Source organism: Homarus americanus, unplaced genomic scaffold, assembly GCF_018991925.1.
Source record: "Homarus americanus isolate GMGI-L3 unplaced genomic scaffold, GMGI_Hamer_2.0 scaffold44060, whole genome shotgun sequence".
NCBI classification, from domain to species: Eukaryota; Metazoa; Arthropoda; class Malacostraca; order Decapoda; family Nephropidae; genus Homarus; species Homarus americanus.
This window is the reverse complement of record NW_024756871.1, coordinates 4,259,563-4,287,029: the sequence shown is the minus strand read 5'-3', so window position 1 is coordinate 4,287,029 and position 27,467 is coordinate 4,259,563. Positions and strand designations below refer to the sequence as shown.

Below are 27,467 nucleotides of genomic sequence, written 5' to 3'. Positions count from 1 at the left end.
CTACGATAACCAACACAAAGGACTTGGCCTCACCCTTCTGGCTGCTCCTCGACCTCTTGAATACATTTTCTCTTATCACAACTACGTAATTACCTTCCCTTAATGACAGAAAACATTTTATCATTTAGTGCAGAAAAGAATTGAATGCTTGAACTTGCGGGGTGTGTGTGTGTGTGTGTGTGTGTGTGTGGGTGTGTGTGTGTGTGTGGTGTGTGTGGTGTGGTGTGTGTGTACTCAGCTGATGGAAGCGTTAGTGCTGGTAAACAGGTCAACATTAACTAGATCAAGACACAGACACATGTTAAATAGACACCTCGACCATAACCATCTCATCGTTTCTTGATAGTTCACGGTCTCTATACTGTCTCCATTCTATTTTTTGTTAAGTCTACTGCCTCCAAATTAACTCTCCTGAAGTCTACTGTCTCCATACTCTGTTTCTCGTAGCCTTTGAGTCTCATTCTCCCAAACATACATACTCGGTCTCCAGTACAGCATATAGCCCTCGACCAGTCTCCGATCTTCATACTAATTGATCTCCGAAAGATTATGGCCCTCAAAACCTGGATCTCCATACTCGGTCTCCAGTTGCCTATAAACACTTACATTCCTTACAACTTCATTAGTCCACACCATCATCCATACACTGTACCTGACACCCTTATACACCCTTATACACCCTTTTATAGCCTTCCTCTCCCTTATTATATTGCTAGTTTATTATTACTCTCCCATAATTATTACCCCCTAAGAGTCACCAGTAATCTACAATCCTTTTATATGTCCCTCGATTTTGTTTACGTGCGCTTGTCCTGTCTTCAGTGTTCGTGTCTTTACAGTCTGTTGTCGTAGGTTGGACTTCTTGCTCAGCCATCAGTAATTTAAGATCTTTAGCTTTTGATACTTTCGGTGTTCCTTTCTCATGATATTGTTCAGACTGTGTAAATCCTATGCTCACATTCTCTGATATCCTACGGTTTTAAATCATTCCTCAATTGTTCTTCATCACATTCTTCCCCTCGTGTAAGACAACTTTCCTTACGATATTTCTTTACATCTTTCTAAATGTGTTTCCTGAAATCGACATTACTCAAACAGGAAAGACATTCATATAACCATTACGCCCTCAGACCTTACCACAAGACTTCAGATTCTTCCAGCAGCCAACACAGACATCTCTTCCACCTCTAGCCATGTACTACCTTAACTCTTCCCCTGCAGTAGACCACCGACCCTCAGACTGTGTTCCTGGATCAAATTACAGTTTCCAGGATTTCTTGATAACCTCAATAAAGTACTCGTCCTCATCTATAGACTTGCTGATGCTTGAATAGTAGTCTAGGAACTCTTCTTTGGTCACCTGTGGAAGAAGGGTGAAGTGGGTGAAAAGAGATGACTAACTAATACAAGACTTACATTAAATAAGCTAAGCATTTTTCTGGGTCACTTGATGCTTGCCTCCCTCACTCACCACATGCTTATTTCACCTGAAGGTTAGGTTAGGTTAGGTTAGCATTAGGGGGGTTTATCTTCAAGTGGAACAAGCTTGGAGAGAATCTTATGTCACTTTATATAAGAAATCATTTTTGTCAATTATATATTTTCAACCTCTAGTCTACTGTAACTTTTTCAATAAACTGTTTATTATTATTGTTATTATTATTATTAATATTACACCACACACCCACCCATTCACCAACATATAATCCCTAACCCACCCACACACCCCAACCCACCCCCACACCCCAACCCACCCCCACACCTTACCTGACCATCCTGCTTGGTGTTGCCCTCAAACCTGCCGAGGAACTTGAGCAGAATTTCGTCCTCTGTGGCGCTCCCTGCGAGGACACTGGGGTGACCTGAGGCGTCGTACTTGCCCTTCACGTCCTCGAGGGTGACCAGGCCGTCCCCAGACTCATCCAGGACCCCAAAGGCCTCCTCCACCACCGCCACACGATCCTCAGTCATCTCCGGCTGTTGACAGGAGCATAATTTACTTCAGGTTATAATGTGTTCTCACTAACCTAACCTACTATAACCTAACCTAACTTAACCTTCCATAACCTAACCTAACCTACTATTAACATCCACCATTCCCACTAATACTGCAACCACAATTACTACTTACTAGCAACTACTACTAACAATAACAACTATCGATAACCACCATTACCCTGAGCTTTGAAAGGAACTCCTCGTAGTTAACAGTGCCAGTGCCGTCCTCGTCCATGGCACTGAAGAGCTCGCCCACCTCGTCCTCGGAAATCTCGAGGCCGAAATTATGGATCGCCTCGCCCAGTTCCTCTAAGTTCAAGGTCCTGCTTTCATCGTCATCAACAATACGAAACATCCTGGGAAATGTAAGACTGTTGTGAATACCTGTATGCCTGTCTGTCTTATGACGTCAGATGAACTATACTCTCTCTCTCTCTCTCTCATGATACGAGTTTTTACCACGCAGACGCTGAACATAGCCCCACTTAGCCCACAACACCCCTCGACACACACCCACCACAGCCACCATGCAGCCCCAACACAGCCCCCAACAGTCCCCCAACACAGCCCCCAACAGTCCCCCAACACAGCCCCCCAACACCCACCTGCCGAATCGAAGAATACCAGTGTATCCGCGAGTAAGGAGAAGATTCTGTAGTTTCTCTAAGGGCGTGCCAGCCTCATTTGCTGCCGCCTCAGATGCCTCCTTCAGGCTATCCTCGTGAGTCATACTGTAGAGGAGAAGTGGTTAGGTTAGGTTATGGTAAAGGGTAAAGTAAGGTCAAAGTTTGAGTGTGTCTATTTTTTGAGTGTGTCTAATGTTTGAGTGTTAGGTTGTGTCTAGATAGAGTGTATGTATACAGTTAGGGTCTCAAGGTAACAATCAATTTAGGTAACATTATCAGATCTGAGGGAAGGCCACCACAGCCCACCATTACATACGCTTTACACCTTAAAATCTATTAAAATCTAAAAAAAATACCTCATCTCTTCTTATATGTCAAATTATATCGTTTACTTCATCCTATTATATAAACTGTAATTATATATAAAAAAAGCAACTATATAAAGCAGTTATAAGGAGAAACAATCAATGTGATGATAGTCCTATATTGACAGGTGGTGGGGGGTTCTGGAGGGATGAGGGAGGGAAGTGGGAGAAGGTTGGTTGCTAGGAGACGCGGTGAGCTTAGGTTGTCAACAAACACCGCTGACACGATAAACTTACCCACCCCGCCCACCCATTCTCCTCCTGGTACTGACGTAATGTTCTTCTCGGTCTTGTTTTGTTTTTTATGTCTCGTTCATTGATTTTCTGAGTCTTTGTTGTATATTTTATTGCCTTTGTTGTTATTCTAGTTTCTGTCTGTCTCCCTGTTATCATCCTTCTCAGCTCCCTGTTTCTCAATTGAATTTCTAAACCTATTGCTTTTCTCTCTCTCGTCTTTCATTAGGAATTAAAGTATCGAATTATTCCTCTCTCTCTCTCTCTCTCTCTCTCTCTCTCTCTCTCTCTCTCTCATTACATGAAGACTAAAACCCAAATTTATTACACCTGATTAAAATTAACACCTTAACACAACCTAAACCTATGTTGGAGCTTCAGAATAAGAGTTTCACTTCTCTCATCGATTCCCGCTGTTCCAGGTGAAATACAGTGGGGTATCTAATCTTCAACTGATCTCTCTACTCGAAGGTAAATATTAACACACCTGAACTTTTACACAGTCGACCTTTAAAGGCTAAGTAAGGTAGGAAACATGTACTAACGGCTGTCAACACCTCCCCTTTCACCACACCTGCGTAAACTCATTCTATCACACCTGCGTAAACTCATTCCATCACACCTGCGTAAACTCATTCTATCACACCTGCGTAAACTCATTCCACCACACCTGCGTAAACTCATTCCACCACACCTGAGTAAACTCATTCTATCACACCTGCGTAAACTCATTCCACCACACCTGCGTAAACTCATTCTACCACACCTGCGTAAACTCATTCTGTCACACGTAGTAGTTTCCTCACTCTTACTAATAACATCTTGTGCCTTTGTGTTGCTAAGAACGGTTATCTGTAAGATGTTTTGTCTCAGCCACGAGTATACCAGAAGCCCAGTAATAGCACCTATTCCATTCCAGCACTCCGCCTTGTTTCACCTTCACTTGCAGCTTATTGATCTAAAACTACAATATCACCATTAAGAATCTTCCTATATAATTATGCTATATCTAATCTTCACCTATTAACAACGGATAATCCTTAAAACCACGTTAATAATGAGACACATATCTCTCTCACTGACTAACCTGATGAGTGGCTGTGATGAGAGAGATGGATAAGGACTGGTGTTACCACTGTGAAGTATGGAATGCGTCTGGTGTCGGTGTGGCCAGGTGGCTCCCTCACGCATACCTCGTGCTGTGGGCGTGTCCAGAGCGTTCCAGCCAAGGGGATAAGAGTCTTTCCCATTAACCTTAGGACATACGGACATACATCTACTGGGATAATAACACAGCATAAGGTAGTATATATATAACACAAATTTATATATACAAACTAGAAAAAAAATAGCTAACGTCTTCATTGATTTTTTTTAACTTATAATGAAGAGCTACGGCAGTGAGTCAGGCTCGGACAAAAATCTACCAGTGCAAACAAGTACAGGTCACTGTAGGTCAGTATAGGTTAGTATAAGCTGTTACTATCGGAGTTAGCCCTCATAAAAACTCGCTACCATACAAACTCCTTATACAAACTCGCACCCATAACAAACTCGTCCCCATAACAAACTTGCCCCCATAACAAACTCACCCCCATAACAAACTCGCCCCCATAACAAACTCGTCCCCATAACAAACTCGCCCCCATAACAAACTCACCCCATAACAAACTCTTCCCCATAACAAACTCGTCCTCATACTAACTCGCCCCATAACAAACTCGCCCCCGCCAAACTCGCCCCCATAACAAACTCGCCCCCATAACAAAACAAACTCGTCCCCATAACAAACCAAACTCGTCCTCATACTAACTCGCCCCCATAACAAACTGACGCCCATAACAAACTCGCATCCATAACAAACTCGTCCCCATAACAAACTCGCCCTCATAACAAGCTCACCCCCATAACAAACTCGTCCCCATACTAACTTGCCCTCATACTAACTCGCCCCATAACAAACTCGTCCTAATAACAAACTCGCCCCCATAACAAACTCGCCCTCATACTAACTTGCCCTCATACTAACTCGCCCCCATACTAACTTGCCCTCATACTAACTCACCCCCATAACAAATTCGTCCCCATAACAAACTCGTTCTCATATTAACTCGCCCCCATATACAAACGAATAATTCCACCCAACAACAGATGGCGTTAACACCAACTTCTGACACTAACCTAATTTCACACATGACTACAAACATGTGAAAAATTACAGTCAATACAGTACAGAATATCTCTTCACCTGCAACCAACCAACACTAAGATTATCTCCGGACATACAAAGGTAAATTTATACATCTAACATACAGTAAGATAACTCAAGGATAGATCAGTCTCTCTTCTAACTTCCTTCATGACACGACACACAACTTTACGTGTTGGTGTGACAATGTTAAGTCAAGGTTGGTATGTTGTCAATGTCTGGTGAGGTGGTCGATGGAATAGTGTCATTATGCAGAGGTGGGTTCGGTTGGGTTGGGTGGTTGGGTTGGGTTGGGGTAGGGTAGGGTAGGGTAGGGTTGGGTGTGGTGGGGTTGGGGTGGGGTGGGGTGGGGTAGGGTAGGGTTATGGTGGGGTGGGGTTGGTGTGTCGGGTGGGTGGGTGTGTCCAACCACTCACAGGTGTACAGGTTCCCACCCCATGACTATATATACCCAGCCACACACATACACACACAGAGACACTCCAAGGTAAAAATATATATTCAACTGTATAAGAAAAATCTCCTAAAACTTCTTATTTCTTAATGATTTTCAAAATATTCTACTATTTTCTTTATTAAGAATGTAAATATTTTGTTTACTATGAGGCGTAATTACCTGTGAATTTTTGGTGGGATAAAATAGCATAGATTTCTTATTAATGGAACTATACATAGAATTCAGTATTAATACTATGTACTGTATCAACCTATATCCTGTAATGTATGAGTATATATTCTGTATTAAGTCCTGTATTAATATATGTCCAGTATATCACACAATATGATTCCCTGTTGTTTATTTCAGATGAAGGCGTTGATAATCTTCCTATGTGGAATGACTCTAGCTGCCGCCACCCTCACCTGGGATGAATTTAAGGTATGTTTATTAATTGCTTATCAGTATGACAGGTGTTGTGATGTAGTGCAGGTGAGTATTGGCTCCCACAGGTTTAGTATGGTGTGGCGTGGTGGTGGTTTGGTATGGAGGTATGGTATGGCATGTTATAGTTCATATATACTTGTGTTTTGACTCCCACAGACTGAGTTCGGCAAACAGTACAAGGATACGGAAGAGGTCAACCAACGGAGGAGGATCTTCGAAGACAACCTCAAATACATCGAGGACCACAACAACAAGTATGAGAGGGGTGAAGTGACCTTTACGATGAAGATAAACAAATTCAGTGATATGGTATGTTATTTATACTCGGTATCCAAGAACAACCTCCCCAATGACTCAAAAACAACAATACTAACTCCGGTCCAAAACACAAGTACATGTATAGAGATTAAAAGTAATTACCTGATCCATTGTTCTATATACTTATCATTCTATGGTAAAGTAATATGATAAACGAAGTCATATTTACTTTAAGTACATATCTATACCCTGTACTTTATCATTATCGTTAAGTAATGTGTAATTTAAGTACATATTAACACCCTGTATATCCTATTGTGTAGTAATGTGTGACTTAAGTTCTTATATTGGACATGTATGTATCAGTGGCTAACCGTTCTTGGGTTCGTGACAGACTCCTGAAGAAATGAGATCTATGCGTGGCTACAGGAGGCCGTCTGAGGCTCAAGGAGCTGGTGGACCTGGAGAACTGTAGCTTACTCTGGGTTATATCTACGGTAAGGTGCTCCTCTCTCTCTCTCTCTCTCTCTCTCTCTCTCTCTCTCGTGCAAAAATAGGAACTAAGCTGTTAAATTCTATGCTATTATTTATATCCTGATGTAATGTATTTACTTCTCCTCTTCAGAGTCTTGGAGGCGTCCGGAAACTGTCTCGGAAAACTGACGAATGAATAAATGTTTAAACTCTTGACGACGTTTTCATTGGCCTTAGTCATCACCGCCCGGGTTGTCTGATGAGTCACGAGACCAACTATTACACAGGTTATATTTTTATTCCTTGAGCTTGTGATCTTGAACTTGTGACTTTGACCTCTTGACCTTGTGACCTTGACCTTGTGACCTTGACCTTGTGACCTTGACCTTGTGATCTAATACACTATGCCGAAACTTTCCTTTAAAGTCGAAATATTTATGTCGTTTCAAACATTATATCTCCTTTCAACTAAAAAATGTCGAAATCAAATTAATTGGCGCAAAAATCATCAACTAAAGCGAATTTTATTGATAAAACGTCGGTGTAGAGTGAAAAATGGTGTACTGTACTGGTAACGATAGTTTGGTGACTGCATAATGACCCTTCCTACCCTGTTAATGTTGACCTTGGTGGGCACTACTTCGAAGTATTGGGAAAATGTGGAATAAGAAACCTAACCTAACCAAACCTATCTTAACCCAACCAGCTACTTGGGTCATTGTACTCACCTAATGAATAATTATTCCACAAATACTGGCTAGTAAGCTGATGTTTGCTGAATAATAACCCAATATAGTTTAAATAGTGAAATACATTAACAATTCCCTAATAAAACATAATAAAGGGACTTAGCTAGGACTCGGCTGCTGAGGTATGGTCACTGTCAGGAGCCGCGGTGTCTTGCCACGCTCCCCCACAACTATAACACGGCAGTAGTCCTTAACACACAACACCTTCAGACACACACTAGTCGTTCAATCCTCGGCCACGACTCCTCAGCAGCACAGACAGGGCTCAGGGCGGAGGAGGACTCAGGCACCACACCAGCCACCACAAACACCACAGCTCCACAACAAAACCACCACCCCCCCCTCTCCCAACCACCAGCTCTTTTGTTTCTTCCCTGTGGTGTAAAACTTTAGATTAGCTCAGAGACATGTGCTCGAAGCTCTCTGAACACCCCACCCCCCCAAAAACATCGAACCCTACTAAAAAAAATGTCTTCAACTCTTAACATACTGAAATATTACAAAATTAAACAAAATATAAGGTTTCTTGGATCGTAAATTATACAATGTAACAATAAGGATACAAAAATTATTTATGCATAACGCTAACCTACTGTAACCTTAACATACCCTTAACCTAATCTGACCTGACATGACCTTAATCAAACCTAACCAATTATATGGTTATTTCATGGTTTAATATTATTATGGCTAAGAATTTTTGTTTACCATCTGAAACCTTCACAAGTTTCTGAAGGTCCGGCTGTAGAAGACTGGTTCCCGGCTGTTAACATTTGTGGCCAACAGGTATAGACCTACGGAACTTGTCTTGGTCCAGTTATAGTAAAGGACATATTTAGATACCTTTTTGTTGTTGTTAATGAGAATTTCAGGAAAAACAAAATGATTCTCATCTATGGCACTTTTGGTGCATTTTACCCATAATCGAGATATCGGAGTTGAAATTTAGAAAACTACAGTACTAAAAAAAATAATCAGTGGAGAGAATGGCGGTTTTTTCTTTTATTCGTTATAGGTTGAGACAAAAATAAGACGCTTTTATTCTATGAAACGTTTCTCTAAATTTACCCATAACCGAGATACGTGGTTGAAGAGCAAAAACCAAACCGATGAAACCTTATCTAACCAGTCGGTTCTGCCTCCTGGACCCTGACGTGTTGATCATCATGTGAGGTAAGTCGGGGTGTCTAATCTTTAGGTGATTTATTACTCGATAGATTACCTCTTACCCTTACCCTTTATAGGAGGAATAATGACAATTCATAAATAAAAATTCTGATAATTTTATTGGTATTCAAATTATCGTAGGTTACTACTATACACAATACGTCACCGTAGAGATATACAGAAATGTTCACGGCTCAGAGTTCATGGTGAGCGTCTCATGCCGAGGAGCAGCACCAGCAGTCACCATTCACCCTGGCCTGGTGACCTAGAGTGCCATCACCTCTATACCAACGGGTAGGAGGCGACAGTGGCAATACCGCAGTTGTTGTTCCTGTTGCGAGACATCTTGATGTACCCAGCATCACCCCAACTGGTCGCCCAAGAGTTCTTGACGAGCCAGAAGTCTTGGCCACCCTCGCTGCCGTAGCCAACAGCCAGTACAGCGTGGTCCAGGTAGGAAGGCGAGCAGCTTGGCTCATAGTACACACCTAGAGTACAACCACACAAATTAGGCACCTGTGTTATTTACTGTGGTAGGATCAACCCGCCACCACTTCTTGCGTGTTGTTGTCACCCCGGCATGGTACGGGTGGTGCAGTGATGCAACACTAATTATTATTCAGTGCAGTATTTGCTGACTAAAGTCTAATTTTTACTATAGTGAAGATTAGTGTATGTGTGTGTGCATGTGTGTGTGTATGTGTGTGTGTGTATGTGTGTGTGTGTGTGTGTGTACTCACCGCTACTGTAGAACTGGAAGGAGCTGTGGGCGGCGTCAATGGTGACAGAGATGGGTCCAATATCTCTCACTGCCTGCTGGAGGCCGGTCTCACTGCCAGACGCGATGTTTGTGTGTCCGGAGCAGGTGGCAGCAACACTGTTAGAATCGAAGCGGCAAGATCCATCCTTTCAGGCGAGAAGAGGAACAAGCAATATAAGAACTACATGTAAATAATACTTTCCATTATTGATATTCATTCTGATATTGCTATTCTGTCTTGCCGTGCAGAATAGATAATTACAAGCCATTAGAAAAATAGCAATAATTAATAAAAGTTGCTTTCAACAAAATTATTCAAGGTGGAGTTTGTTAATAAGTTACTTCACCTCTGGACTGACTCACCCTGGCTTCGTAAGGGTAGGCGGCCTCTGTGTCGATGCCGTTATTGGCCTTGATGTAGTCGAAGGCATCGTTCATCCAGCCACCATTACATCCTTGGGGGCCGTAGGGGCGGGAACAGTCGACGAGTTGCTGCTCGGCGAGACTGATCAGGCTGCCGGTCTTGAGGAAATGCTGACCTTCCAGGGAGCCAGTCTATGGAGGCCAAAGCCAGAGGGTGTAAACAAGTTGTCTTAATTCTTACCTCCAGATATACAAATGAACATCAGTGGAACTTATTCACTCTCTCCAGCACACCCCTCGTCAGTAACAGTGGTCACCCTCTCCATGAGGCGCTGGTGACCTGATTTATCACTATTCTTCTTTTTATTATTTCATAATACTATTTTCCAAAGTTCTTCACGCATATCATAAAAAAGGAACTGTTTATATGACTTCCAAACGAAATCCGGACTAATTGGGGGAATCCAGTTCATATTAAGCGAAAATCCGGGTAAAGCGATATTGTGTCCAGCAACAGAATATTTACTGGAACTACAGTGACCTATCACCCGCCACACGGGCCGGTCACTTACCGTAGAGAAGGCCCAGCAGGAGCCACACTGTCCCTGGTCCTTGACGGGGGTGACGGCGCCCTTGGTGCGCCAGTCAACCTCAGTGGCCTGGGGACCTGTCTCCTTCTTGGGGTAGAACACACTCACAGGTGCACTACGGCGGGGGATGTTTCCCTTCATGACAGCGTTGAACTCCTCGAGGGTCTGTTACACCATAACAACGTTAGTCCCCACAGCAAGAAAGTCAAGTATATTTACGTGAGTCGTCTTTTGTATAATTATATCAATTTATTGTTACTTCTTTTGCCCAAATAAAATGACAAATTTACGAACTCTAAACATATAGAAGACTGACTGACCATGTCACCGAACTTGTTCATCGCCAGGTTAAAGGTGACCTCGCCGTTCTCATACTTCTTGTTGAACTCTTCGATGTACTTCTGGTTCTGTTCAAATATGACCCGGCGGTAGGAGTCCTCCTCGGCGTCCACGTACTGCCGGCCATACTTGCCCTGTGGGAGCCGACACATGTAAGTACCGGTAGGACCACACAAGTAAATACTGTAGCTTATACGTGTGTGTGTGTGTCATCATTAGTCTTGCCTACAATACCAAGTGATACCTGATATGTCCAAGTGGCCAAGAAAAACTCGATATTGAATAGGACATTACCTTGAAGTGCTCCCAGGAGGGGCTGGCGGCGGCCAGAGCCACGCCACACAGGAACAATACTGCCACCTTCATCTGAGACAAACAAGAAACGCCATTACTTACGCCTTTAAGTTAATAATAAAAGTATTTACTCATGTTATCTACTTAATAGTGACTTTATGTTCTCATATTCAAAACTTTTCTCTTGGTCATAACGATAAAGAAACTTACTCACATAACTTTAAACATTTTACTAATTCAGAAAAATTAGTTGAACGATTTTAATTTTAAATATTATTAAATCTTAAAACTTAAGAACTATTAAGAGCATTTGTTAGTTGTTTACCTCGTAGTACTTGTGGTGTGTTCACGGTGGCTGAGTGTGAGTCAGAGGGTGTTGTGACCTGTATATATGCTGGCACTTAGTGAGAAGCTCAACATCTGCGACTGTAAAGTTTCTATTGCACCACTACCCACCACCCACCAGCCACCACCCACCACCCACCAACAACCTTCCACCACCCACCACCCACTCCCATCTGATCACCCACCACCCAATAATAATAATAATAATAATAATAATAATAATAATAATAATAATAATAATAATAATAATAAAAATAATAATAATAAACCAATAACACCAACAAAAACAACAACAACAAAAGCAAAGAAAACAACAGTCAGGTTGTTATCAGTGATCGGTAAACCCCGCCTTGCCATAGTGACCTTCAAGAAACCACAAAATTATAGATAGGAAACACAAAGTGCCACAAGCTGTTATAATTCTGGAGATTAATAAATGGAAAAATACTATAACTCCAAGATACCATAATTCTGGATAATTATTGATATTCTCGAACTCAAAAACGCTATAATTCTGGACATAAAAGACTAAAACTACATTATTTCCAAGGAAATACGACTTATCCATCTTAGCCATATCCCTTAAGATCATATTTATTTATCCATGTATCCATTACCTTATTACATTCTCTTGTTTATAGTCAAGAACAAAATCGAATTGTTTATGGGGGTTTCAATCCTAAATTAAAGGGATCTAATTCTCTATAGTAATGGTATCTGATTGTGCTTGATATATTATGATTATCACTACGTTACGAATGGGAGACAGGAACGAGAGTGATAAAGGAGAGGAAAAAGACAGGAGAAAAATGAGAAATGCCAAGATGATGAACGAAAGGAACAACAATGATAATAATGATAAAGGAAACAAGAATTAGAAGAAAAACAACAAGAACAAAAGTAGAAGAAGCAGAAGAAGAAGAAGAAGAAAATAACATCAAAAACCACTAGAAAAAGGAAGATAAACGAAGAAGAAAAACACAAAAAGAAGAAGAGGAAGAACAAGACAATAATATACAATAAAACACCTGTAAAAGACCCCCAATTAATCATTATTCACCTTTCAGGACCAGGTAATATATCACTTAGGAACAGATGTTAAGAAATTTAGTGTTTGTTTGTTTGTTTGTTTGTTTGTTTGTTTGCGTCTAACTGCATCGTAGCCTTGTGCAGTGCGTGGGAAAATCCTGATGTACTTGACAATAATAGGGAAAACACAATTGAAGGTAAAGGGGGGGGCGGGGGAAAGGAAAAGGGTGGTGGAGGTGTGCAGCAGGTGGTAGCCCCCTCATGAGAACTGTAAGTAAGGGGTTAGGGGGTGAGGGTGGGGGGGAGGGTGAGCAGGTGGTAGCCCCTCATGAGAACTAGAAGTAAGGGGTTAGGGGTGAGGGTGGAGGTGGTGGAGGTGAGCAGCAGGTGGCCCCTCATGAGAACTGTAGAAAGGGTTAGGGGGTGAGGGGTGGGGGGGGTGAGCAGCAGGTGGTAGCCCCCTCATGAGAACTGTAGAAGTGGGGTTGGGGCGGTGAGGGGTGGAGGGTGGTGGAGGTGAGCAGCAGGTGGTAGCCCCCTCATGAGAACTGGAGAAGTAGGGGGTTGGGGGGGGTGAGGGGTGGGGGGGAGGGGGTAGTATTAGATTAAGGTATTATTTACAACTTTGGATTTAGGTGTCATTGGTTTTCCTCCTTAATGTGCTTTCATGTTTTTGTTTTTCATGTTTAACCCCTTGAGTACAGTTCCAGGGTACAAGATTAGGTTACGTATGTATGTATGTATGTATGTAGCGACCTGTGGTGTAATGGTCAGCATGCTCGCCTCGCAAGTGAGTGAAGCCGGGTTCGATCCCTGGGCAGGGTGAAACTATGAGCAAGTTTCTTTACGCCATTTGCCTCTGTCCACCCAGCAGTAATTGGGAATCTGGATGTTCCGGGGTAATGGTTAGCCAGTGCAGTTGGCGAATTGTTCGGTCTTCTCGAACTATTCCTTAACACTGGATCATGCAATTCGTTAACTCAGGGTGTGGTTGTTGTGTTTGCTACAGTTTCTCTACACCTTAAACGAATTCACACTTAGGTGGCCCCCAGCATGTACCTCTCCCACGTACTCATTGCTTACGTTGATAACACTGCATCGTTCACATACTCTAATCAGATGTTGTTGAGAATAAAATCAAGTGAGTTTGGTTACCATAAATTCAGGTAAAAATTAGGTCAGTTGATTTGAAGTGGTGGAATTTCCCGAAAAAGTCAGGCTATACTAAGGTACACTCAGGCACACACTTCAAAGATGGATGACCTTAAATCGTGGGAACTTGCCAAGACGTTTAGTGATTATTCCACACTGTTTAAAAATAGTTCCCCTTCATCCTCCTTTGGTAAGTCCAGCATCGTGATAAAAATTTTCTTCACTGAAAAAATAATGATCAAGGAAGCTCATCGGCGAAGTGTGAGGATGAAGCTTTGGGTTCCTGTGTCGATTCTTCCTACACTCAAACTCTATTCTTTTAGTTCCTGTGTTGACTGCCACATCATCCTTCACTGTGCATTACGGTATTTGAAACAATAAACTAACACACTCTTGTATGATCACCAGAAAATCAAATCAGCTGTAACTCTCCAAAATGAACACTGTGACTCCTGTTGTCTCGGTAGGGTTGTCAAAATCCTTCGTCCGTTATGTCATATTGTCTCACACAAAATTTTTAATGATTCTTTTTGGAGTGAATTACACCAGAGTAAAACTGAGCTTCGTTTATTTAACCAAACGTTTCAGACAAGTTGCATAAGAACGAATAATATTGGCGTCTCTCTGGAGCAGTTGCCTCAGAGATATAATTACATTTATTAATCCTGGCTCCTGTGACTGAACATATTCATCCGGAGAACATTAACCTCAATAGCAATTAAATAAGGGTCATAAAGCCGACATAAACCACTCGATAATAGTCAATTCATCATCATTCAAAAACTTCACATATTTCTGTAACTTCTGGGCGGATCTGACATTTTTTTCCACCATATTCGTTTACTCTTGTTCCTCAATCAGTTTGTAATGTCACACCCTAATACGGCCTGGAAAACTGGTAGTCCAAGGCAGCGTTCCAGACCAAAGTGCCCATGATGTTTCCCACTACTGAAGGCGAGGCATTGTTCAGTCTGGGGATTTATTGACTGCAAACACCTGAACTGTCTCAAGATAATAACAAAAACGTCCGTATCTCCTGCCTGGACAACAACATAGAGTTACGGTCCTGAATGTCATCGATGAGAGGCACGATGATTCCCGTACAGTATCTGCGTCCTCGTGGTTGGAAGATTCCGTCGCCCAACGCCCTGGTCCCAGATGCACAACACGGTCATGTGAAGTCAAATAGAAATCCTTGTTGTCGAGATAGTGTTGGTGTTATTCCTTTCCTTTGTTAGTAACACAGAACGTTCCCCTTTGTTTGAAGAGTCTGCCAGCAAATGTACTCGTTTTCTGACCTTGGGGAAGTCTTGCTAATCCGCTAACTCGTTGAAGTGTTCCTCTCTGGCTTCGTGTCTTTCATTTGATACTTTTTGGGGGGAAAGTATTAATCCTGCACCAAGTAAAGCGATCTCAAGTTTTCAGTTCAGCACAGTCGAGGACAAAACACAGAAGATCCATAATTATCAAGTGTTGAGCGAGTTGGCTTTGGTTGCGTCGTATGGATAAAGACAACACAGGTGGGATCTCATGTTCCTCCATTGAGCTCCTCCGTCAGGTGGGTCTTCTTTAACGATGTAGAGGAGGAGTGGCAGACTCTTACTCGAAGAAAAGAGGCAAATTCCCCCTTCACTGTGTAACGAGACAAGAGTTGTCAAGCACAGTGATGTCTGAATCTTGAAGAGCGACAGTTTCTTCTGGGTTGCTTTCTTTTCATCTCGGTTGGTTTTAAATGATATCTAGAGGTCACAAGGTTGACCCCACTACTTTTTTATTTACATAAAAGTCTTTTTGCTGATAAGCGCTTTCATTTGACATAATTTTGGCCTTCGTAAAAACCAACGTTGTTATTTGACCTTGAATGACGTCTAATGATTACGTAGATAACATTATTTGAAGGCATATTTTTTGCCCTTTTCGATTCGTAATCCTTGGGTCAAAATATAGGATCAGATCGAAAACAAAATATTCCCAAACAGTGAACCCGAGGAACCTAGAGTGGTCTCCCCCCCTCCTACCCAGCAGTTAGAGAAAATGCACTTCCCACCACAAGGGAAAACCCCGTTGACTGGTTGCCTCAGTTCTCACCATTGTGATGAGAAAGCGTCCCTGACAATGTTGACGATGAGGCAGATTACTCAGCTGGCGCGCACCTCAGAGTGCGGATTGTATCACCTCATGAGAAGCTGGCGGCTCCAGTTATCTGGGTAAAACCAAGACACAACTTTACCTCCAGGGCCACGAGAATAAACTACCAGTCATGTAAATAAGAAATGATTTAGATATTTATGTCACCTGTGTGGTGGATGTAATACTACCGAGAGCAATAAAAATGTTTATGATATATTTACGAAAAAAATATTGTAGATATAATTTTCTTCAAAGATCAAACGCACTGAACCTCTGGGTACGAGGTGTCTCTCTGTGCTGAATATCATCCTCCGGCGTCACCAAACACCTTCCTTTTAGTGAAGGGGTTAATCATCAAGCAAAACACATATCATTAAAGATAATCTACTATACTTTGAGATATGTTTGGGTAAATTTACGCCTTTTGTCTCAGCCTGACCCAGATGATGGTACGAAAACAGGTCCGTCGGAACGTTTGGAGGAGGAGGGAGCTGCGAGGGTGTAGAGCTCAGGGATGTGTGGAACTTGGGAGGGGAGTAAGACGAGTGTGGTCGGTGGTGACAGTGTGTCTAAAGGTTATAATATGAGGAACTATATACCACAGAGTTCTTTCTTTCTTTCTTTCTTTCTTTCTTTCTTTCTTTCTTTCTTTAATTTTTCAAGAGAATATAAATATCAGACCCAGGGGGAAAACGTCAACTTTATTATCTTTATACTTAACAATTATAGAAACGTTTATGTATGTATGTATATATATATATATATATATATATATATATTTCATGTAAATCCACAATGAAAACGTGGATAAGATAAATCTTGATAAAATCACACGGAAAATGAAACAGAGTCTTAGCTTTCGTCTTTATTCAAGACATCTTCAGATGTCTTGAATAAAACACTCCGTATATATATATATATATATATATATATATATATATATATATATATATATATATATATATATATATATATATATATATTTATTTATAGGAGACATTAAAAGGCTAGAACAATGTAAAATTTTATTATTAAGAAGCCAAAAATGATGAAAATGGAATGTTATTTAGAGAAAACTTAATAATGTCTATTTTTCCGTAATATTCAAGATTTTTACAGAAAGGAACAATCCAGAGAATTACCTTCATCACATATCTACGATTTTTGTCTCATATTATTTAAAAGACACTTGAAAAAGAAGCCCAAATGTCTTATATACAGTATATATAGTTTCAAGACCACCATCCTCAATTAAGGTCATATTCGTAAAAATTTCCTCCCCAAGTAACACCAAAATCATGTCCAGTTCGTGTTGTGTATTCCATTATGACCTCACCACGTGTCATAGGTCACTACATAGTATATCAATGTATCTCAGGGCGGGCGTCAGTTGTATACAAAATTGAATTTCAGTGAGTCAGTACACAGAGGTGATTTTTGCCGAGACCAGGAAGATATTTTAATCATTTGTTATTGTTGATGGCTAGTTTATTTACTAATGTAGAATACGTGGTTAAAGACCTTAGTTATTGAAGCTCAGTAATACATTATAACATCAATGCAAAACACAACAATAACAGAATCGCCTTCTTTTTGTTTTCAGTCCTCGTATGAAGAATTGGTCAATAATAATGTATTTCAAGTTTTATTTTCCTAATTAACTACTTAGTGTTGACTCATATACCTATTGAACAATTGTCATAAGTATTCATTAATATACACAGGTGTTAAAATATAGTGTAACTTCCATATAGCGGACTTCAATCTAACGGACTAACCTCTAACACGTCCATTAAAAGAGGATTCGTATATAACGGAAAATCCTCTCATACAGTCCGTTAGAAGGACATTTCTTATATAACGGATTTGGTTCTAACGGATTAATCTCTCACATGTAGTCCGTTAGATAAGGGTTTCACTGTATGAGGCTCCAGTGACACGTATCGGATGAGAGAGAAAGAGAGAGGCGCCACCGAATAAAAGTACTACACCAAGATCTTGATATTCCATAGGAGTTGGGTGATACATGATAGCTCTCTGCTCAGGTTCAGAAACGATCTCATGAGAATCGCATCAAACCCTCACTGAGGATTACAGGATACAGATGATAAGACCAGAGATTCAGTGCAATATTAACATCTTTAACCCTATACACTTCAAACACTCACCATTACATTGTGTTATATATGCAGAGTGAGGACTAGTTTATATATAGTCTTGCTTACCTTCATCACTGGTGTGTCTAGGGATTTTGATGTGGCAATTATGACTTTTAATAACAACAATTACATTCCTGGACAGAAACTATCGGTAAAAATATCGTTTCGGTCATCCACCTACTTGGAAGTTTTTCAAAACACATCCAAAACCATCGGAAAAACACTATTTCAACCTAACCTAACCTGGCAGAGTATATACCAGGGCGAAAGAGTCAACAGCGACTTTCATTGAGAGGAGTTAAAGATGACACAGAAAGAAAGTTAAAAACAGAAAGTGTACAGCTTCCCACGGCCTCTCTGAATATATATACCCATCCTCACCCCCACTACCCACACTCACTAAGGGCTCAGGTCACAAGAGGTATGTTCCACTCTGTGTTTGTGTATAACAGCACAATAACAACTTCCATAAAACTCTACCTTGACTTATGGAGTAAAGTGATGACGCAATTTAAGGTTTATTTTTTTTAGATAATTCATTAAAAATATCAGTATAATAATGACGTTTATTATCATTTATCTCGTGTATATATCATAGATTTTTGTCTGATCTTTAAATTATCTAATCTTGTTATTTTTTATATCTTCTTTTCTTGAAGATGAAGGTCGCGGTGTTGTTCCTGTTCGGTGTGGCTCTTGCCTCCGCCAGTCCTGCCTTCAAGGACTTCAAGGTAGCACCATTATCTATGTTAGATGGTACTTTACTTCTTGATCCCTGGAGTGTCATGTGCCAGTTGGTGGATGTGGGTAAGATAAATTCCCAATACAAATTTGACCCATAACATCTACCCCTTTCTATGCCAGTGACCGATACTGTATTTTCCTGTTATTTGTACATGTGTGTGTGTTAGCTCTCACATGTGTATTATGGCAGGCCGTTGGTGGATGTGGTGTAGTACATGTGTGTTGGCTCCCACAGGGTAAGTTTGGCAGGAAGTACGTGGATTTAGAGGAGGAGCGCTACCGCCTCAACGTCTTCTTGGATAACCTTCAGTACATCGAGGAGTTCAACAAGAAGTATGAGAGGGGCGAGGTCACCTACAACCTGGCTATCAACCAGTTCAGTGACATGGTCAGTTGAAAGCATTATATACGTAAGATTAAAAAAATACAGTTGCGTATGTAGTGAAAATGTCTATATAAGTTATGATTTAAGAAAGTGAAAATAGGTCAAATTATTTTTATTAACAAGTTGTAAAATTGTTGTGGGGTTGCAGACCAATGATGAGTTCAACTCCATGATGAAGGGTTACAAGACGTCTCTTCGCCCTAAGCCCGTAGCAGTGTTCACCTCTACAGACGCAGCCCCTGAGACAACGGAGGTGGATTGGCGCACCCAAGGTGCCGTAACCCCTGTCAAGGACCAGGGACAGTGTGGCTCCTGCTGGGCTTTCTCTACGGTAAGTGTTCGGGCTGCACTAGGTATGTGCTGTAGTAGTAGTTCCTTCTTAGTGTTATATTTATTTTCATTTTAATGAAGATTTTTTTTATTAACACTTTTATCGGGAAAAGTTTTTTATGGTGAGTTCAATTACTCATAAAATTTACCTATGGAAAGATGACCAGTTCCTTACCGACTTGTCTTACTCTCTTAAAGTTTAATTCTCTTTCAGTATCATTTTCGCCGCTACAAATTTACTTTAAAGAGTTATCTTCGTTATTATTAAAATAATTACTAATTATCTATTTCTTTGTTTAACATGGCGACGATTTTTAAATGACGGATATAGGCTATAAGCGGCCCTTTTAATTCTAATGGGTGAGCCTCGAGGTGAGCTGTGGCATGTTGACAGGGTGTTGTGGCTACATCCATTCTGGTTAACTCTACTTGGCAGAAGAAAAAAAAACAACGTCGGATACCCCAGCTAATAATACAATAAAAGCAGGGGATGGAGACATGGGAGAGATGGGAAGGATGGGAGGGATGAGAGAGATGGGAGAGATGGGAAGGATAGGAGGGATGAGAGAGATGGGAGAGATGGGAAGGATGGGAGGGATGAGAGAGATGGGAGAGATGGGAACACACTATTCAAATCATTGATCACTTGACGAAACTCAATTATATTTTGTTGTTTCTCACTCATCTGCCTCTCCTGACACAGACCGGCTCCCTGGAGGGCCAGCACTTCCTCAAGAACGGGGAGCTGGTGAGTCTCTCAGAACAGCAACTCGTCGACTGCGCTGGCGGCATTTACTTTAACCAGGGATGTAATGGTGGCTGGGTGAACCAAGCTTTCAAATACATCAAGCACAATGGTGGTGTTGACACAGAGGCTTCCTACCCTTACGAAGCTCGGGTAAGTGCGAGCGGATGACTTGGACAAAGCATCTTTTACATGTTTAAACAATCAACCTTAGTAATAAAAATTATGAATCTCCTCCATTTAAGAAAAATATATATCATTGTATTTGCGTTGCTCTCCTGCCAGGACAACACCTGCCGGTTCAACTCTAACTCAGTCGGAGCCACATGCACTGGCTTTGTGAGCATCGCCCAGGGCAGCGAGAGCGCTCTGATGACAGCCACCAGGGACATCGGTCCCATCTCTGTTGCCATTGATGCCTCCCACAGGAGCTTCCAGTCCTACAGCAGCGGTGAGTACTAGTGCACTGCACACCCGCCTTCACCCATCCATATAAGACGTGCACATAAGTTGTCATACATACATGTAACTACAGTACACATGAGATTTCCTATTAAAACAAAATGTTCTCAATGTTACTATAATCACGATAATATTTCTTAGAGTTTAATTCGATGGTTTTCATAACTCATCTCTGAGACACGAGGGATGTTAGTTTAATACTTAGTCATCTGCGATTTTATACAATAAACATACTTTTTATAAAGAGACACTTAACTTTCTTGACTGAGGTTTTAGTTTTAGTAAGAAAATGTTACTACGGGCATTGTTCCCTTTACTATATTCACCAACATCAACTCACTCAGTAAGTCAACATATATACCATCCTGTACGATGTTACACAGTAAATCTCGCCAAATATGACACAACCCTCGCTTGAGAAGACAATATGCTCTTCATGGTTAACACTATTTGGTGTTACTCGAGAGGCCACATCGAGGAAATATGTTTTATGGTTCTGCCATGATAAACACAACACATATTCCGTTATCACTTTAACTCTCACCACTTGACTACTGCTACACATGTTACAAGGTTTTTTTATATCGCAGGTGTCTACTATGAGCCCTCTTGCTCATCATCCCAGCTTGACCACGCTGTGCTGGCAGTTGGCTACGGCTCGGAAGGCGGCCAAGACTTCTGGCTCGTCAAGAACTCTTGGAGCACCAGCTGGGGTGAGAATGGGTACATCAATATGGCTCGCAACAGGAACAACAACTGCGGTATCGCCACCGATGCTTCTTACCCGACCGTCTAGATGTCATGGCACTGCAGACCACTATACCAGAGCGAATGGTGGCGGCTGGAGCTGCTCCGTGACATGAGACGCCTAACATGAACAGTCTACATCAACTCGTTACCCTTTGTTGGTGTTAATATGTTAAAATATAATAATTTTGTTTTGTTTTAAGAATAAAGACAGTTCAGCAAGAATTATTCGCTGCGTATAAAAATTTCCTTCATCATTACTAAAGTGAATCAAATGTAAATTGTGTGGAAGTCAGAGTTTGGTGAAAATGGTGATTTTTATTATAGCTCCAAGCAATTTCCAAAACGAAATATTTGTTTACTTCGGAATTCATTACAATGATTCCTGGTATTTCTCTTATTTCTCTAAAAAGACTTAATTTGTGCTCAAATTGTGAAAAATAAAATTAATATTGACTTACAGTTTTACATCATAATCAAGAACAAGTGAGCTATATATTATACTCTGAAGAACACATATTATAACATTATGTGAAGTAACTTGTGTAATGTCCACAAGTTATTTAATATCAACCCACGTCGCTGGGTTACTCGGATGAAGGTGGCCCTGCAGAATGTACACCCATTACTACACTCACACACGATAAACTTAAATACATTGTTGTCAAATATTTTCCAGTGACGCTTTGTAGTTCCTAATGTATTTCATAACGTTTTCTCTCACAGCAGGAAAACAAAAACTTAATTATTTCTAAGTTGCATCACTGAAAATTCCATAATACTGAAATAAACAAAATGGTTGGTATTATGAATTTTGGACTGCCAGAGTATATTAGTGAGAGTTATGGGTTGTAAAGTTGTAGTCTTCATTGCTATAGAACCCACAAGGGTTGGAGACCGTTTCTCACTCTAACTCCTTCACTCTATATGCTTCAGTCACCCACCACCTTCACTCTATATGCTTCAGTCACCCACCACCTTCACTCTATATGTTTCAGTCACCCACCACCTTCACTCTATATGCTTCAGTCACCCACCTCGTTCACTCTATATGCTTCAGTCACCCACCACCTTCACTCTATATGTTTCAGTCACCCACCACCTTCACTCTATATGCTTCAGTCACCCACCACCTTTACTCTATATGCTTCAGTCACCCACCACCTTCACTCTATATGTTTCAGTCACCCACCACCTTCACTCTATATGTTTCAGTCACCCACCACCTTCACTCTATATGCTTCAGTCACCCACCTCGTTCACTCTATATGCATCAGTCACCCACCGCCTTCACCTGATTCACCCAAGAATATGAATTAATAAGAGGAAACGAGTAGACTCCACAGGTAACACAAGTTTACCTGTTCATAGTATTATAAGGCATATAAAATATTTTACAACTATGTGATAAACTCTTCTTGTGTGAGGGATAAAGTTTAGGTATAGAGAAAAATATTAAGAACATACTATAAATTAAAGTAGGTGTAAACTAGAGAATTGTACGTGAAAAATAAAGCAGAATTTGGCATGATTGGTTGATAAAGAAATGGAAAACTGCAAATTTTATTTTATACCTTGACTATAAAATCATGATACATGAAGAGGTAATTTTTCTACGAGACGGTGTATGGCTCTTACACTCATCTCCTTCTCTGGAAGATAAATTTACAAACTTTGGGATTCTTTGGTTTATCTGTGTATGATTCAATTTACTAATATCAAAGTAAGATTTCATATAATGTTGGAGTAATATATAAAACTATTTCCTCATCAATAAATTTAATGATCATTTACATCAGTATTACTGCATATCAATACATCAACACCAATAAGATGTAATAGGTGTCCTTGTAGACTGTTCATGTTAGGCGTCTCATGTCACGGAGCAGCTCCAGCAGCCACCATTCGCTCTGGTATAGTGGTCTGCAGTGCCATGACATCTAGACGGTTGGGTAGCAAGCATCGGTGGCGATACCGCAGTTGTTGTTCCTGTTGCGAGCCATCTTGATGTACCCACTCTCACCCCAGCTGGTGGCCCAAGAGTTCTTGACGAGCCAGAAGTCTTGGCCGCCTTCCGAGCCGTAGCCAACTGCCAGCACAGCGTGGTCAAGCTGGGATGATGAGCAAGAGGGCTCATAGTAGACACCTGCGATATAAAAAAAACCTTGTAACATGTGTAGCAGTAGTCAAGTGGTGAGAGTTAAAGTGATAACGGAATATGTGTTGTGTTTATCATGGCAGAACCATAAAACATATTTCCTCGATGTGGCCTCTCTAGTAACACCAAATAGTGTTAACCATGAAGAGCATATTGTCTTCTCAAGCGAGGGTTGTGTCATAGTTGGCGAGATTTACTGTGTAACATCGTACAGGATGGTATATATGTTGACTTACTGAGTGAGTTGATGTTGGTGAATATAGTAAATGGAACAATGCCCGTAGTAACATTTTCTTACTAAAACTAAAACCTCAGTCAAGAAAGTTAAGTGTCTCTTTATCAAAATTATATTTATTGTATAAAATCGCAGATGACTAAGTATTAAACTAACATCCCTCGTGTCTCACAGACCTTTAAGTTAGTCGTCAGGTGAAATTTTGAAAATGAGAACTGACTGTTCTAAATATACTGTATATCGGTAAATTATATAATACTTTGACAATTTTATCGTATTACAAAACTGTATACCATCTTTGTGTGTGCTTTTAAAGTTGAAAAAAAAAACATATTTTTGCGAAATATAAATGATTGAATTTCCATGTGTATATGTACTATCGATGGGTGAAACTATGTGTGCAGTATGCTAGTACTCACCGGTGTAGTAGGACTGGAAGCTCCTGTGGGAGGCATCGATAGCAACAGAGATGGGACCGATATCCCTGGTGGCTGTCTTCAGAGCGCTCTCGCTGCCCTGGGCGATGCCCACATAGCCAGTGCATGTGGCTCCGATGGAGTTTGAGTTGAAGCGGCAGGTGTTATCCTGGCAGGAGACACAAAAGAATATTAACGATATTCCCTCTTGAAATACAGAGCGAATTCATTAAAATTACTTGTATTTTAAGCGATATATAAAAGAAACTTCCCACAAAGCTAAAAAGTTTTACATTTACACTAAATGATAGATATATCATAGTCAGGGTATCAGTTGTGCCTGACTAACTTACCCTAGCTTCGTAAGGGTAGGAAGACTCTGTGTCAACGCCACCATTGTCCCTCACGTACATAATGGCTCGTTCCACCCAGCCACCATTACATCCCTGGTTATAGTAACTGCCGCCAGCGCAGTCGACGAGCTGCTGCTCGGAGAGGCTAACCAGTCTGCCTGTCTTGAGGAAGTGCTGACCCTCAATGCCGCCGGTCTGTAACACGGTAGGAGGAGGAGGGATGAACATCAAAAAGAAACTATATTGGATCTTGATTCTTAGAACAACAACCTATCCCATTCACACCAATTACAGCACATACCTAGTGCAGCCCGAACACTTACCGTAGAGAAAGCCCAGCAGGAGCCACACTGTCCCTGGTCCTTGACAGGGGTTACGGCGCCCTTGGTGCGCCAATCCACTTCCGTAGACTCAGGGGCTGCGTCAGTAGAGGTGAACACGGCTGCTGGCCGAGGGCCCTTCTTGTACCCCTTCATCACAGCATTGAATTCCTCATTGGTCTGCAACCCCACAAGAATGTTACGGCTTGTTAATCGAAAATCTCTCGAAAGAATTGAGAAGTTAGGAAACGTCTCATGAGTATGAAATGTAGATTACATATTTTCTCTTCAAGACTCATCTGATATGGATCGTTTTGTAGGTTATTATACATGACAAGTTTATGAAGTTGTAAATATATAATGTTTTCAACTCACCATGTCACTGAACTGGTTGATAGCCAGGTTGTAGGTGACCTCGCCCCTCTCATACTTCTTGTTGAACTCCTCGATGTACTGAAGGTTATCCAAGAAGACGTTGAGGCGGTAGCGCTCCTCCTCTAAATCCACGTACTTCCTGCCAAACTTACCCTGTGGGAGCCAACACACACATGTACTACACCACATCCACCAACGGCCTGCCATACTACACAAGTTGGCAACAACACCAGATGACAGAGGTGTGAAAGTTATATGGAGCTTCTTACTCCCAACACAAAATAACATTGTTATTTAGAATGAACCATTATATATCATGTACTCCTTAAAGAGCAACTTCGAATATATTTTCCACGTTAATTGTTATAAGTTGTGATGCTATCTTACTTTTACTTTACATTATTCTCTACGCCACTGATCGCCTCTTTAGGCGTTTGGGCGATTGGTTACGTCTCTGCTGCTGAGAGACGACAAGTACTGGTACTGTTTCCAGAATATATCTGTACTATAACCTTCGCCAGTGTTGGTCAAGTCTGGTCGTGAAAATGCTCACACTCGTTGCTGTCACAACATTCACTGGTGTTTCTCATACTTGGTAGTTAACAGTAAAATCAGTATATCCACCTCAGTATGATCATGATATTTTAGTCACACCAACCAAGTAACACATGACTTATATGACCAAGAAACTGACATTCACGGTGACCTTACCTTGAATTCTTCCCAGGAGGGGTTGGCGGCGGCCAAGGCCAAGCCGAAGAGGAACAATGCTACGACCTTCATCTGGGGCAAAAATGAAGAGATAACCCTTGTATGATGTACTGTAAGTTAAACCTTCGTTAACTCATTAGTCCTATTCATAAGTGTCTTATTTTTGTCAGTCCTTACTATAAATTTTCTTTTTCGATGCAACTAAATATTTCAACACATTACCTGACTTACCCTGTAGTAAAGACCTTTTTAATAATGAGTGAAACACTGTTGCAACTCTTTTAGTCACAACTTGTTAATCACAAGGTTTGAGGAAGATACTTACCTTATAAGACCAGGGGTGCTACTCGAGTGTGAGTTGGGATGGTGTTACAGAGAGTATATATACAGGTATAGTCCGTGGGGACCTGCACACCTGCTACTGTTGCCCACCTGCTGCACCTCCTGCCACCTTTCATCGTGACTGGCTGTGTCAATCATTCCTGACCTTAAGTCAGGCTGTCTTTGCTAGTGACGTTATTAATATTACTTGTTCGATATAACAATAAATTGATTACAAAAAAAATAAAAAAAATTTATGTTAAAAAAAAGAGTTCAAGTGTCAATAAATTCAAGAAAATTAGCTACGACGCTTATCTTCTGATATATGATGGACGACACACACACGATGGCTGAACCCAAAAATAAATAGATAAATACTGTGGATTGCATAAAAACTCAGAGGAAAAATAATCAGTTATTGTGTGAATTATCCTACCGTAGTTTGGTTGTTCAAGTGACCCGTTACTCTGGCGGTGTTTATAGACATTAAAATCATGTGGTCAAGCCTGCATGGGTCAGTATTTGGTAACCACTGTGAGTGAGCGGGTGGCTGTCTGACAGACATTGTTCAAGAAAACAGAATGAGATTACACACTAAGAGGTAGACCAGTGTAATACAATGTTCCCGTATGCATACAGATACGACGCCGGGTCTCAGGTCAAAAGGTAAGGTCCTGTGTTGATGAAGACCTCCCCATATGTTTCTACAGTCGTCTGTCTCGAACCTCTCTTACCCATTCGCTGCCAGAAACAATTTCAACGGTCCATCTGGTAGTTGTTCTTTTCTGGGTATTTTCTTCTCTAGTAATATCCACTCGAGGGATTCCTTCGTCCAGTATTTAATTCAGCATTTCACAAATATATCATCTTACAAGCTGTTCGAGCAATTGATCTGTTTTAAGTTATTTTATAACCTTCATCATGTATTCGTACTTTTATATGTGAAAAAAATAGGCGTGGGTGGGTGGGTGGGTGGGTGGGTAGGAAGGCAAGCAGGCAAGTATAGTTTCTCATAGGTCCGGACGTTACACTTCGTGATAT

General features: G+C 41.0%; 5 protein-coding genes across 5 annotated transcripts; 2 read left to right on the top strand and 3 right to left on the bottom strand.

Annotated features, from left to right (window-relative positions):
* Positions 1 to 299: 299 nt before the first annotated feature.
* Positions 300 to 4,495, bottom strand: LOC121856969 (crustacean calcium-binding protein 23-like). Its single transcript, XM_042352758.1, has 5 exons — positions 4,311 to 4,495; positions 2,604 to 2,729; positions 2,177 to 2,354; positions 1,768 to 1,977; positions 300 to 1,360 (listed from the first exon to the last, which is right to left on the bottom strand). The coding sequence occupies exons 1-5, from the start codon at positions 4,493 to 4,495 to the stop codon at positions 1,259 to 1,261; spliced, it is 801 nt and encodes a 266-aa protein (XP_042208692.1). The 3' UTR covers positions 300 to 1,258.
* Positions 4,496 to 6,203: 1,708 nt separating this feature from the next.
* LOC121857035 (digestive cysteine proteinase 2-like) lies at positions 6,204 to 7,261 on the top strand. The gene is made up of 4 exons (XM_042352861.1): positions 6,204 to 6,309; positions 6,472 to 6,624; positions 6,968 to 7,070; positions 7,199 to 7,261. Exons 1-3 carry the CDS (start codon positions 6,214 to 6,216, stop codon positions 7,046 to 7,048), a joined length of 330 nt encoding a protein of 109 aa, XP_042208795.1. The 5' UTR covers positions 6,204 to 6,213; the 3' UTR covers positions 7,049 to 7,070; positions 7,199 to 7,261.
* A 1,802-nt stretch (positions 7,262 to 9,063) lies between these two features.
* Positions 9,064 to 11,698, bottom strand: LOC121857032 (digestive cysteine proteinase 2). Its single transcript, XM_042352857.1, has 7 exons — positions 11,635 to 11,698; positions 11,310 to 11,381; positions 10,997 to 11,149; positions 10,659 to 10,841; positions 10,087 to 10,278; positions 9,704 to 9,869; positions 9,064 to 9,451 (listed from the first exon to the last, which is right to left on the bottom strand). Exons 2-7 carry the CDS (start codon positions 11,379 to 11,381, stop codon positions 9,246 to 9,248), a joined length of 972 nt encoding a protein of 323 aa, XP_042208791.1. The 5' UTR covers positions 11,635 to 11,698; the 3' UTR covers positions 9,064 to 9,245.
* A 6,813-nt stretch (positions 11,699 to 18,511) lies between these two features.
* Positions 18,512 to 21,765, top strand: LOC121857031 (digestive cysteine proteinase 1-like). Its single transcript, XM_042352856.1, has 7 exons — positions 18,512 to 18,545; positions 18,784 to 18,855; positions 19,104 to 19,256; positions 19,402 to 19,584; positions 20,287 to 20,481; positions 20,614 to 20,779; positions 21,381 to 21,765. The coding sequence occupies exons 2-7, from the start codon at positions 18,784 to 18,786 to the stop codon at positions 21,584 to 21,586; spliced, it is 975 nt and encodes a 324-aa protein (XP_042208790.1). The 5' UTR covers positions 18,512 to 18,545; the 3' UTR covers positions 21,587 to 21,765.
* Positions 21,766 to 23,299: 1,534 nt separating this feature from the next.
* On the bottom strand, positions 23,300 to 26,501 carry LOC121857033 (digestive cysteine proteinase 1). Its single transcript, XM_042352859.1, has 7 exons — positions 26,431 to 26,501; positions 26,106 to 26,177; positions 25,395 to 25,547; positions 25,023 to 25,199; positions 24,700 to 24,894; positions 24,350 to 24,515; positions 23,300 to 23,683 (listed from the first exon to the last, which is right to left on the bottom strand). The coding sequence occupies exons 2-7, from the start codon at positions 26,175 to 26,177 to the stop codon at positions 23,478 to 23,480; spliced, it is 969 nt and encodes a 322-aa protein (XP_042208793.1). The 5' UTR covers positions 26,431 to 26,501; the 3' UTR covers positions 23,300 to 23,477.
* Positions 26,502 to 27,467: the final 966 nt, after the last annotated feature.